The 12438-nt window shown below is 42.3% G+C and overlaps 1 protein-coding gene across 1 annotated transcript in view; it reads left to right on the top strand.

Moving 5' to 3' along the window:
• upf2 (UPF2 regulator of nonsense mediated mRNA decay) overlaps nt 1-9427 on the top strand; it is a 25683-nt gene extending 16256 nt beyond the window's left edge. The window contains exons 15-20 of the mRNA XM_037695941.1: nt 769-923; nt 2704-2808; nt 2924-3022; nt 5432-5605; nt 7815-7956; nt 9303-9427. Coding sequence (XP_037551869.1) covers nt 769-923; nt 2704-2808; nt 2924-3022; nt 5432-5605; nt 7815-7956; nt 9303-9427 — 800 coding nt within the window. The remainder of the gene's footprint in view (nt 1-768; nt 924-2703; nt 2809-2923; nt 3023-5431; nt 5606-7814; nt 7957-9302) is intronic.
• Nucleotides 9428-12438: the final 3011 nt, after the last annotated feature.

Genomic DNA, 12438 nt, shown 5'->3' with positions numbered 1-12438 from the left:
GCAGCAGCTGTACCTGCAGCAGCTGTACCTGCAGCAGCAGCAGCAGCTGTACCTGCAGCAGCAGCAGCTGTACCTGCAGCAGCAGCAGCAGCTGTACCTGCAGCAGCAGCAGCAGCTGTACCTGCAGCAGCAGCAGCTGTACCTGCAGCAGCAGCAGCTGTACCTGCAGCAGCAGCAGCTGTACCTGCTCTTTAACCTGGTAACTGCACACGAACCCGTCTTTGTTCATCAGTTTCCAGGTGTTGAACTGAAATGCAGAGAAAAATGTGAAACTGCAGCTCCGCCCTCTGAGAAAGTGACCCGGGCGTGGCTCGCACTCGATGCTCCAGAACAAAACTACCTGTGGAAAAAAAGCTCCACTAAATAAAAAGAGTAAAATGTGCAAAATAAAAGAGGTTTTCATGTGAACGTGGCTCCTAACAAAGACCCTGACGAGGCTGCAGGTAAACTTCAGGTGTCAAAGAAGCAAACAGGAGAAATGTTTGTTCGTTCGGCACCTGAGTTTTAGTAACTTTCCTCTTTCTGAGTAATCAGTTGGAGGACTGAGTGATCGCTGGGGGGCGGCTGTGGGTTCAACATTGGCTCCATTGTTACCTGATCTGCAGGTGTCGGACTTGGTTCTGTCGCCATGGTTACAGTAAATCATCCCTGCAGCGTCACACAGAACACCGTCATGATCCTGCACAGCTCAACGTTTCACACGTTTGAACCAAACTTCACGTTCGGTTTTAAATCCTGCTCTCAAAGCTTTGTGCTTTTGTTACGAAGGCATGGCCATGGAGAAGGACGGTCGCTCCAGCGCCATGAGCGAAGGGGACGCTCTCGACGAGGAAGACGACGACGGGGACGACGAGGAAGAGGGAGGCGCCGAAACCGAGGAGCAGTCGGGCAACGAGAGCGAAATGAACGAGCAGGAAGAGGACGTGAGTGTTTGGGTTGTAGAGGGTTTTTGACCCACTCGTCTTTCCATCGTTGGTTTCTGCTCCGCTCCACGAGGGTCCACCACAGACTTTCAGTCTGGTTGAGGTTCTGGACTCTGACTGGATCTGTGCAGCTCCTCGATTTGTTCTGTTGTAGATCAGCTGCTGTGTTTGGGATCAGGGTCCTGCTGGTCCCAGTTTGGTCCAGCTGTCAGACAGATGGACGTAAAGTGGCTTTTTAAAATTTTACAGTTATTTAAAAAAATAGATTGAAGAAGTGACGGCCGCCCGGGTTCATTCATAAACGCACCAGTCGCCAACAAAACAATGAGATTATGAGAATTAACGGGAGCTTTATTGTCCCCGTCGTGGAACGAAGAGGGAAACGTTCTCCGCCCGTCCGTCTTTTGATCATGACAAATAGAAAAATAAGAGAGGAACCAACTTCCATTCTGCTGTGTGGCTGCATCTCTGCATACGTTCCTTATCAAATCTATACATCACGAAAACAAAGTCCTCCTGTGTATAGTTTGCTGCTGTGCATTCTGGGTAAACATCTGTTCGTTGGTCTCATTGAAGTGGTTCTTCAGATGAAACTTGACAGACTGAGTCGTGCTGCCGTGACGTTTTATGTAGATGAAGTTTTCTCCTGCAGGCCTTTCAAACAAGCCATACTTGTTCAGTCTTTAATGGTCCTATCATGACCTTTGACCTGAAAACTGAGGCCTGTAGAGTCTGAGATGGAGCTCTGTCCTCTTCTGCTGGGACGTCCACTCCTGGGAAAACGGACTTTTAATATTTGCGGTCAACCTTTTTAATAACCCTCAGAGTCATCACATCGTGAACGTTTGAAGAAGAGGGTTTGAAACTTTAACTTTATTTATTCATGTTCCTCAGGGGAATTCATCCTTATTTAACTGATTAAAATACTAGTTTTATATATTTTTACACAATTAAACTACGGTAAGTCTTTTCGACTCGGCCTGAAATATATTTAATTTAAATGATTTGGATTTTATTTTAATGCTTTAAGGATTTTTTTTGTTTAAAAACTCTACAGTTTTTTTAATTGACAAAATATTTATTTTAGGATAATTAAAAAAAACCTGTATTTTCCTCCATCAGTGCACCCTCTGGGTCAACATCCTCCTCCTCTGTTCTCCAGAGCTCAGAACTGATGCTTGGTTCTGTTGGCCCAGTCCGAGAGGTTCTGGACCCCCTCCTTTGCAGAGTCACACCTCCTAATAGGGCTCGGTCCGCTCTTCCTCTTCTAAAACAAATCCTGATCACCCTCTTCTTCATCGACGTCCTCTCTGTCTGACTCGGACTGTTCTCTCCGTCATGATCTTCTCTTCTGTCTGAGGTTCTGACTCGGCGGTTCCGTCCTCCGGGTCTGCAGCTCCGCCTCACGTTTAAAAATCATCTCATTGTCTCAAATCCACCCACCACCCCCCGATTTATTCCCATAAATATTCCAGTAATTCCTGTTGAAACGTGCAAAGTTCTCAGAATGTCACAGCCTCGTCTAGACTTCCATCTGAGGCGTCTCAGTATCGAGATTAAGGTTCAACCATAAATCTCCACAACTTTGTCGCTCAACGTTCTAGAACGAGCTTGGTCTAAACTCTGGCTTGAAAGGTGGAGGGCGATAGACATTGCATCACAGATTATAATCTGACACCAGCAGAGATTAAGAGTTTGTTTTTTATTCAGCGAGGGGGCTTCTGTCTGGATTCGTCTCTTGTTTTTGTCCGTTTCAGAGTTGTGGCTTTTTGTCCTGCAGGAAGGATCTGAGAACGAAGAGGAGGAGAGGGAGGAAGAGGAAGAGGAGAACACGGACTACCTGACGGACTCCAATAAAGAAAATGAGACGGATGAGGAGAACAATGTAAGACCTGACGTGTCACTGAGACACCTGCACTGTGTCTGGTTTTAGAGCCAGAACGTGTTTTTGGTAGAACATCAGTGTTTTTGTTGTAAGAAAACTGCGGTTTCACCTGCAGGAAGTTACGATCCGTGGCGGCGGACTGAAGCACGTGGAATGTCCCGAGGACGAAGACTTCATCCAGGCTCTGGACAAGATGATGCTGGAGAACCTGCAGGTCTGACGTCTAACAACTTTGGAAAACATTGATGTGAATATTTAGATCGTAGCAACTTTACCTCTAAATACAGTTTGTTGTTGCACATTTTGAATTTCTCTTGCAGAGGAACTGTTTGTAGATAATCTGAAAACTGAAACTAAACGATAGATTTCAGAAAAATATATTTTTCTGCTTTTTAAAATCCTTTAAATTTGACCAAACGAGCTGCGCTCTTTTCTGAGTTTCAGTTCTTCTTAGAAACTTTAAATGAACGATATAATCACCGTTCATAGTTTATATATTTAAAAGAAACTAAATTTTAAGGGAAAGCTACAAATTGGTTTAGTTGTTTATAAAAATAAGAACCAAAAAACAGGAAGTGGTTGGTTTTAATCTCCTTTGAGCAAAACATTTGTGCTTTTTCTTGCTCTTTCTGCAACGTGAGTCTCTAAAATAGTGCAACAGATTTTCTCTTAAAGTTGTCACAGAGACGAGCGTCTTGAACTCGTCTCAATTATTATTTTTTTAAAAGTTTTATTAGAGTACTAGAGCTGCGCGGGAGCTTTCTTCTGACAGAAAACATCCAAGGCTACAACGATGAATTATAAATATAAAAGCAGCTGGTCCATATCTGCTCACCTCCATTTCTACAGTGCACATCAGTTGATTGAATCATAAACGTAGAAACAGGGTGGGTACAATGTAGGAAACAAAATATTGTGCACTGTTTTGCACTCTGAACACAAAAGTAGGTCGTCACTTCCAAAGTTTTGCAGCTCAGAATGCAGTCGTGCTGCCTGTTAGTCGCAGACACTCAGAATTCAGTGAGACGGGAGTTCAGTTTTTTTCTCACAGTTTTGAGCTCGGCTGTCTCCAACAGTCACAGCTCAGTGAGATACTTTCTTTAGGAACAACTTAAAGTGTCTAAACTCTTTACCTCTCATTTTAAGAACTGCTAACTGACCCAGTTATTAGGAGCAACGGTCACCTCTACGTTACATTAGTCTCTTAGAACCAATGTCCCTCACACCCGTTATCCAAGGAGGGCGCCCCGCCCTGTCAACAGAGCACAGCGCCCCACCTCCCAAATCCCCCTCACACACCCCCGGTCCGAAAAGCGCCCTGCCTAGGTCAGTAATCTAGGGGGAAACTCTAAAACATTGTGTTGTTTGACCTGAGTGTTCTCGATGAAGTCCGAAGTTTAACATCCCGGAGATCCATATATTGAAAGAAATTTATTCTGAAACGTGTTCATCAAATGTAAGAGTTGTTAGAAATGATCACGTTTTTAACAAAAATTGTTTGAATGATGCCCTAAATTCAATTCAATTCAATTCAAAAATACTTTATTAATCCCAGAGGGAAATTAAATGTTGTTGTAGCTCATTTTCCTTGTTTCATAAAAGAGTTGTTCTAGATGTTGATGGTTGTGGGCAGGAAGGATCTCTTGTGATGGTCCGTCTTATAGCAGATCTGAAAAAACTGGCCACAGCTGTTGATCCGTTTACTTGCACTTGGTTGGCCTCCTGGGCTTCAGGATCACCTGAATGTTGGGCAGAAATCCTCCCAGAGCAATGGCCACTCCTCCCAGCAGCTTGTTGAGCTCCTCATCGCTGCGGACAGCCAGCTGTAGGTGCTGAGGGACGATCCTGTCCTTCCGCAGTCATGAGCCGTGTTTCCTGCTAGTTCCAGGATCTCAGTGGTCAGGCTCTCGAGCACAGTTGAGCTTTTGAGATGTTAATCAGCTGCTGTTGGTTGTAGAAACTGCCTTGTTGCCATGGTTACGCATCTTAACAAATGTCCAAAACTAAAAAAGTTTCAGTAAAAATCCTTCCAGCTGCACAGCATCCGATACCAGAGGAAACAATCATCCAAAAAATGTGATTTACATCCAGAAAAAGAGGAATTAAAGTTTCCAAAAGCAAAATCTCAGAATGAAAGTAACAGAGCTGCTCCAACATGCAGCCACCTTGAGTGGCGCAATTCTAGTACTGTCTAAATACTAAATAATAAATACTGTCAAATCAAAATCTTTCTGCCCATTTAAGAGACATGTTCATTCAGATGTAGTGAATTCAAATTCGTCTTAGCTTTGATGTGATTTAAACAGATTAATAATGGCGTTAGATTCTCATTAAGTTTTATCTTTATGAGCAAATCATATCTGTAAATCATATTATGGACTCTAAAGGCAGCATATATAATGAAAACGGCACTGGGCCCAGACTGGAACCTTGGGGAACTCCACATGTAATCAGTGTTACAGCAGAAGAATATTAACCTATATGAAGTGAGAAACTTCAGTGAGACATGGTTTAAACAACTCCTTTAATACTTTCATGCTGTTCAGGCTGAAATGGGGGTTGGTTGTGTAAAAAGAGTAAAATTTAACATTTTTCTTCCTTCCCGACGTGTCGGTCTCTGCAGCAGCGCAGTGGCGAGGCAGTGAAGGTGCACCAGCTGGACGTGGCCATTCCTCTGCAGCTGAAGAGTCAGCTGAAGAAGGGGGGGTCTGGACAGCAGTGCACGGTGGAGGGAGACTCTGACGACTCCAACACCATGCAGTTCGTCATGCTGACCCGCAAGGGCAACAAGCAGCAGGTACGAAGCAGACAACAGGTGCACAGTTACCGCTAGCAGCCGAAGCAAAGGCTCAGACCACAGAACGGACACTCAGATGAGGAGAGTCATGGTTTTTATTATTATACAGTTTCTCTTTGGACTTCGGCTGCTTTTTTTACTTTGCTTCGGTCATTGCACTCAAACATTTTCAGAGGAATGTTTTTTAAGCCACTTAAGCTGCTTCAGGTTTTCTACAGCAGATGATCAGGCGAAGATGAGGATTTTTATCATAGATCACAAGATGTGCTGTTCCTGTAGCCTCTCGCTGGGCTGCGACTCAAAGCTGCTCTAATATAGCTGATTTTGTTGCCCACATTTATGGTTTAATCTGCCAAATGTACAGCAGAAATGAAAACAGGCAGACTTGGACCAGTTTTTAATCGTTAGTATTGATGCTGCTCAACATGTGGCAAATTTATTGTGATTGCAACGTCCCAAAGGTCCTGGGCTGCAGAGTCTGGGTTCACAGCGCCTGGAAATCAGGAAACGTTTGGAAAATGCAGAGAAACTTCTTCTGTAGACCAAAAGGTCTGATGGAGAAGATGAGTGCTGCTTTTTAGGAATATCTCCACCAGAGGAAAGAAACGAATGGTAAATAGTTTTAAGATCTGGCGTGACACGTGCGGGGTTAAAAGCTTTCACGTTAAATGTGAGCGAGGGCCACGGTGGTGCAGCGCGTGGTTTCAGGGCAGAATCTGGCCCTTGTACTGCAGGGCGTGTTCGGCTGTTCTGCCAGGAGTCGAGCAAAAACGGCTCGAGTGAGAAAACACAGAGCGGCTTCTGTCGTGAGGCGAGTGGATGGAAGTGAAGTTTCTCTGAGCAAACACGCCAACGTCACTGCAGCGAGGAGAACAGGCCCCCAGTGTGTGTGTGTGTGTGTGTGTGTGTGTGTGTGTCCGTCCTGCAACAGAACCAACATTCAGCTGCTCTATGAACAGTGTGTTTATCTGCTCCACCTCCAGGAATCCAGTTTAAGATGTTTTATAGAGTGAAAAAGACAAAACTTGAGGTTTTATTTTAAACACGCAGCATCGTGTTTATCTTCACCTGGACTTCTGTGTACAAGCAGAGCGACGCTAGCAGTTTCCACCCGCTTCCAGTCTTTATGCTAAGCTAACGGGTTGCTTTTTGTAGCATCAGACCCTCAGTGTTTCTTCTTTTATGTAACAGAAGCTCAAAAAGCTACGTCGGCCATCTTTGATGGCTCCAAATCCAGGTCATTTGTGGACGTTGTCCTGTAATTACTTCCAGTAATTAGTTTCATTAAAATCCTTTGAGTGATTCATGAGATATTTTGCTAACGGACATCGTCTCCAACAACATTTTCAATAAAGAACTGAAGGATCTGTTAGCAGAGAGATCTATGACTGCTACGACAACAAATTTTACCTTAATTTCTCTAAACAATGAGCTTTTGTGTGTTTGCTAAGATAGCTGTGGCGGCCATATTGAAATTTAAACAAAGTACTTAGCGAGCTGTTAGCATGAGTATTATAATCGGAGGTTAGAGTTGGCTACTGCTACATCACATCGTAGCTCAGGTTTTCTAAAATAACCAAGTTTCAGCTGTTTTTGTGTTTGCTAAGATAGCTGTGTCGGCCATTTTGAAATTTAAATGAAAAACTGTTGGCAAGAATAGCACAGCTGGAGCTCAGTAACTACCACGCCAAATTACAGTTTATTATCTCTAAAAATGAAAGTTTTATTAATTTTAGTGGTTGTTCAGGTAGCTGTGGCAGCCATTTTGAATTGGGCTGTGTCAAATATCTAACTGGTTGTAGAGGAACCTCCAGTGGGTGCTGAGATATTTAACAGAGCTCGTATTCTCAGTAGGATTTGAAGTATTCGTTCAATGTTGTGGGTATTTTTGGGTCGTTTTTGCCAAGTACGTTTCTACGGTAACGAAATGTTAATAAAAATGAGCAGCCAAGCAGCTGTTTGGATGTATTGTTGGTTTCTGTGTGCTCTTATGTTCGGGACTCGTTAAAATAAATAATTAGTAAAATAATAAAATAATAATAAACTAATTGGAAACCCGAGTAGAGGTGAATTAGCTACATTAATATTTTTATGCTCTTCTATGTCACACGCCAACAAACCTGCACTCGTTGTTATTGTTATTATTATTATTATTATTATTATTTTAATGTGCGGTCTATGACGGAGTTTCCGTTCTTCTGGCCGACAGTATAAGATCCTGAACGTTCCCCTGTCGTCTCACCTGGCGGCGAACCACTTCAACCAGCAGCAGGCGGAGCAGGAGGAGCGCATGAGGATGAAGAAACTGACCCTGGACATCAACGAGAGGCAGGAGCAGGAGGACTACCAGGGTACGAAACGCCACACACTCGCTTTACTCCCTCTTCACTTCTACCGGATTCAAACCTTCCAGATGTTGATGAAAACAGCAGCTCTGAGACGACGAATCGAACCCGGTCAAACATTTACATGTCACAACTGACATGATGAGTGAAACAAATCTGACCAGCAGAACTAACGTTGACTAGAAAAATTAACAATTTCCACAAAACTACAGTGAACGTTGAGAGCTAAATGAGTTTATAGCAGCTAAAACGGGAAAAACTGTCAAATCATCAGAACAGGAGCTAAAAGCTCAAACTAATAAAACAGTAGCTAAAAGCTCAAATTAACAGAGCAGTTGATAAAAAAAAACAACAACTCCTATTTAGTAAAACAGTAGCTAAACTCTAAAATCAGCAAAGCATTAGCAATACAATAGCTAAAAACTAAAACTAGCAGAACTGAAGTTGAAAAAATTAATAGGATAGTAGCTAAAAACTAAAATGAGCAGAACAGTAGTAAAAAGATAAAATTGGCCACACAATAGCTAAAATCTAAAAACAGCTAAGCAATAGTTAAAACCTAACATTGGCAAAACCGTAGCTGAAAGCTTAAATCAGTAAAATTGTTGCTGACAGCTAAAAATAGTTAAGCAATAGTTTAAAGCTAAAGTTAGCAAAACAGTGCTTAAAATGAACAAAACTATGAAAGCTAAAATAAGCAAACCAATAGCTAATAGCTAAAACCAACTAAATATTAGCTAAAAGCTCAAATAAAAAAATAAGCTGAAAGTTCAAATTTACAAAACAGGATTTTTTTTAGAATAATAGTTGATGAAAACTAAGAAAATAGATAAATGATAAAATCAACAAAGCACCAGCTAAAAAACAAAAACATCTAAGCAATAGCTAAACTTAACATTAGCTAAACATTAACTGAAAGCTAAAATCAGTAAAATAGTTTCTGAAAGCAAAAAAATAGTTAAGCAATAGCTAAAAGCTAAAGTTAGCGAAACAGACGTTTACAGCTAAAATCTGCAAAACGGTAATTAAAAGCTGAAAGAAGCAAAGCAGTTAAAATGTAAATTTAGCTAAAGAATAACTGAAACAATAGCTAAAAGCTCAAACTAGCAAAATGGTAGCTAAAGGCTAACAGTAGCATGAGAAGACAAAAACGAAGCAAGCGCTGCAGTCAAGTTCCAAGCACATTTTTCTGAAGGAATTTCTGTGGGAATTTTTTTTTAAATTAAAGTTACACATTTTGAAAAATATCAAATTTACAGAAATGAAAAGTCGCAGCACTCGTCTCTTGAACAAGCCGAACGTTTTGGGTCGCACTACGACTGAACCGCAGGTTTTCTCTCTTTGTGCTGCAGAGATGATGCAATCGTTGGCCCAGCGCCCGGCTCCGGCCAACACCAACCGAGAGCGCCGGCCTCGCTACCAGCACCCGAAGGGCGCGCCCAACGCCGACCTGATCTTCAAAACCGGAGGAAGGTGAGACGAGCGCCCCGCAGCGAGACGCTGACATCAGAACGTGGCGAATCGCAGGTCGATGTAGCCGACGGAGCCTCGTCGACGGCTCTTTGAAAAAGTCCAGAGGTGCAAGACAGGCAGAGAGAGACAGACAGGAAGCTTGAGCAGCTATAGCCAGACCCTAAAAGAAAACAGTTTTTTTTTTAAAAAAGGCTGAAAGTAGCAAAACATGAGCTAAAATGTAAAAGTTACAGACAGGTAAAAGCTTCAAGAATCAAACCGGACACATAGAAGCTAAAGGTAGTGGAAAAAAAAATAGCTAAATGTGGCTAAAGGTTAGTTAAAACTTAAGTACTAAAAGGGTACAATAAACAAACGAAACAAAAGAATAGCCTAAACTTTAAAGTAACAAAACACTAGCTAAAGGCTAAAAAGAGCAAAAGGTTGACGAAAGTCTTCAAGTAGCCAAAGGCTAACCAAAAGCTAAAAGTAGTAAAAGCTAGCTAAAAGTAGCGAATGGTTAGCTAATAACAAAAGGGTATGTTAAATTTGAAAGCAGCAAAAGACTTTGCTAACTAATTAAAGTAGCAAAAGACTAACTAAAAGCTACATGTAAAAATACATTAGCTAAGGGCTGCATGGAGCCAAAGGCTAGCTAAAAGCCTAAAGTAGCAAAACGCTGGTTAGAAGCTAAAAGTAGTAAAAGTTAATTGGCTAAAAGCTGAAGTAGAAACAGGACGTATTTAAGCTAAAAGTAGGAAAGGGCTTAGAAAAACTAAAACTTACAAAAATCTAGCTAAAAGATAAAAATTACAAAAAACTTGCTAAAAGCTAAAGTGTCTAAGGATTAGCTAAAAAGTATAAAAGATAGCTAAAAGCTAACAATAGTAAAAGCTAGTGAAAATATAATTTACAAACTCCATATACCGGTAAATGTCTCAAAAAAGCAGCTAGAGGTTAAAGTTAGCAAAAGGCTAGGTATAAGCAAAAGGTTATGTAGAAGCTAAAACTAGATAAACCCGCAAAAAAGCTGAAAGTAGCAAAACGCTAACTAAAGGTGTTAGAACGGTAAAGACTAGCTAAAAACTAAACCATTTGTCGTAAATAAAGTTAAATATTTTGAAAGTATAAAAGATACAAACACCAAAAGTCCCAGCACCCATCTCCTGAATGAGCCGAACGTTTTGATGTGAGAACAGCTAAAACAACACAAAGTCTGCAGAAGTAGATTGTAAAAGAACAGTCTGAGTGCTGAGCATACAAGTGCTTTTTAAATCAAAAAGTGCCGTTTCGGCTCGTCTGCAGTAACTGCCCCGCTCTGTCCTCCAGGAGACGCTGACAGGAGTCCTGGCCCGGGTTGAGCGAGCGAGCATGACGGAGAATGAACGAGCATAAAAGAGAGAGAGGGAAAAAAAACAAAACGAGGAGATCGGAGGGGAAACCGGCCGCAATCGGGATCGAGTCCCCCGCTGACGTCGGGACAGACCGAAGCCCTGACCTGAACAGACTGCCACCCAGCCGAAGGGTCCGAGGAGGAGGAGGAGCCACGAGCTGGGGTCAGAGGTCAGGACTCACACGAGGGGCTCTTTTCTTTTTTTTGTCTGTTGCCAGAGATGACAAAAAACATCACGACTGTCTGGACCAGGAAACGGACTTCACACCGGAGCGACGGACGGACGGAGACGAGACGAAGGTCCACCGTCACGCCAGGCGGAGGACAAACAAACTTTCTTTTGTCTTTAGGAGCGCTCATCTGCATCTTTTTTATTTTTCAACTCGGACGACACGTCTGACTCTTCTGTAGAAACGACGCAGAGGAAAACACGACACTGTAGGTTCGTCCACGAAGTCGGAAAGATCCAAAAATGGACGACTGGGTTCGACTTCTGTTGCTCGTTAGATTTTTATTTTTTTTCCTTAAATTACCGAAACTTCAGTTAGATCAAATCAGAAATGTCAAAATATTCACTTTACGCTTCATAAACGAGCTGCCTGCCCATCATATTAACTCTCATCACTTTAAAAATAAATTAATTTCAGAGATCAAAGTGGTTTTTTTTGCGCCAGTTGCAAAGAAATTAGATTTTTTTAATTCTGTTGAAGTTTTGTGCTGATTCATCAGGTGAAAGTTAAAACTACAAATTGTGTTTTAGAAGCAAATTACTTTTTGTAGATTTATTCTAAATGTTTTCTCTGAAGATCACAGATTTATAATTCACAAGTTAGATTTAAAATAATCTCATTGCCAGATGTTGATTCTCGGAGGTTTTACTCGATTCATCAACTGAAGAGAAATCCTGTTTTTCTGCACATGTAGTCAGGTTCTTCCTGAGTTAAGTCTTTCTAGAAGAATCCACGTCACCTGCTGCCCTTAGTGCCAAATATTCCAACAAACGTCTCCATCAGTTAGCCCTCAGTATTTGTTGTGAATGACTCTCGGCTACTACCATACCCAACTTTAGCTCAGCGTCTGTACAACTGACTGACAGTGTTTGTGTATCTAGCCAAGTACCCGGTGACACACAGGACGGATTTTAATGGAACTCGGTGGAATGACTTGACGAACATCCACAGCCCAATTCAAGATGGCCGCCACCTCTAATGGACCGTTAGCCAGAGTCTCACGGGGCTCCAGCTGTTGGAGACTGGCTGGTTGGTGAACAGCATTCACGAAGGAGTTTCCAGATGTTTGCAGAGGTTTTCATCTCCCGAGTGCCAGTCTCAGCGGAGTGATCTTTCAAACGAGTCGCAGAGTCGTCTCCGTGTCTCGACACTCGAGCTGTAGTCAGACACCCCTCTGGACAGAAAACACCTGAGACTACGGCCCTGAATGTCCACGTCCATCCATCATTTTTACCTGCTTCTTCTTTTCTGGGTCGCTGGTGTCCAGCAGTCACTGTGCGAGAGGTGGGGGACAGCCTGGACATGTCTCAGTCATCACAGAGACATATGGACATGTCTCAGTTCATCACAGGGACACATGGACATATCTCAGTTCATCACAGGGACACATGGACAGGTCTCAGTTCATCACAG

The sequence above is a fragment of the Nematolebias whitei genome, chromosome 22, assembly GCF_014905685.2.
Source record: "Nematolebias whitei isolate Nwh7 chromosome 22, NemWhi1, whole genome shotgun sequence".
In the NCBI taxonomy this organism is placed as follows: Eukaryota; Metazoa; Chordata; class Actinopteri; order Cyprinodontiformes; family Rivulidae; genus Nematolebias; species Nematolebias whitei.
The sequence above is the reverse complement of the archived record's forward strand: the minus strand, read 5'-3'. Positions and strand labels throughout refer to the sequence as shown.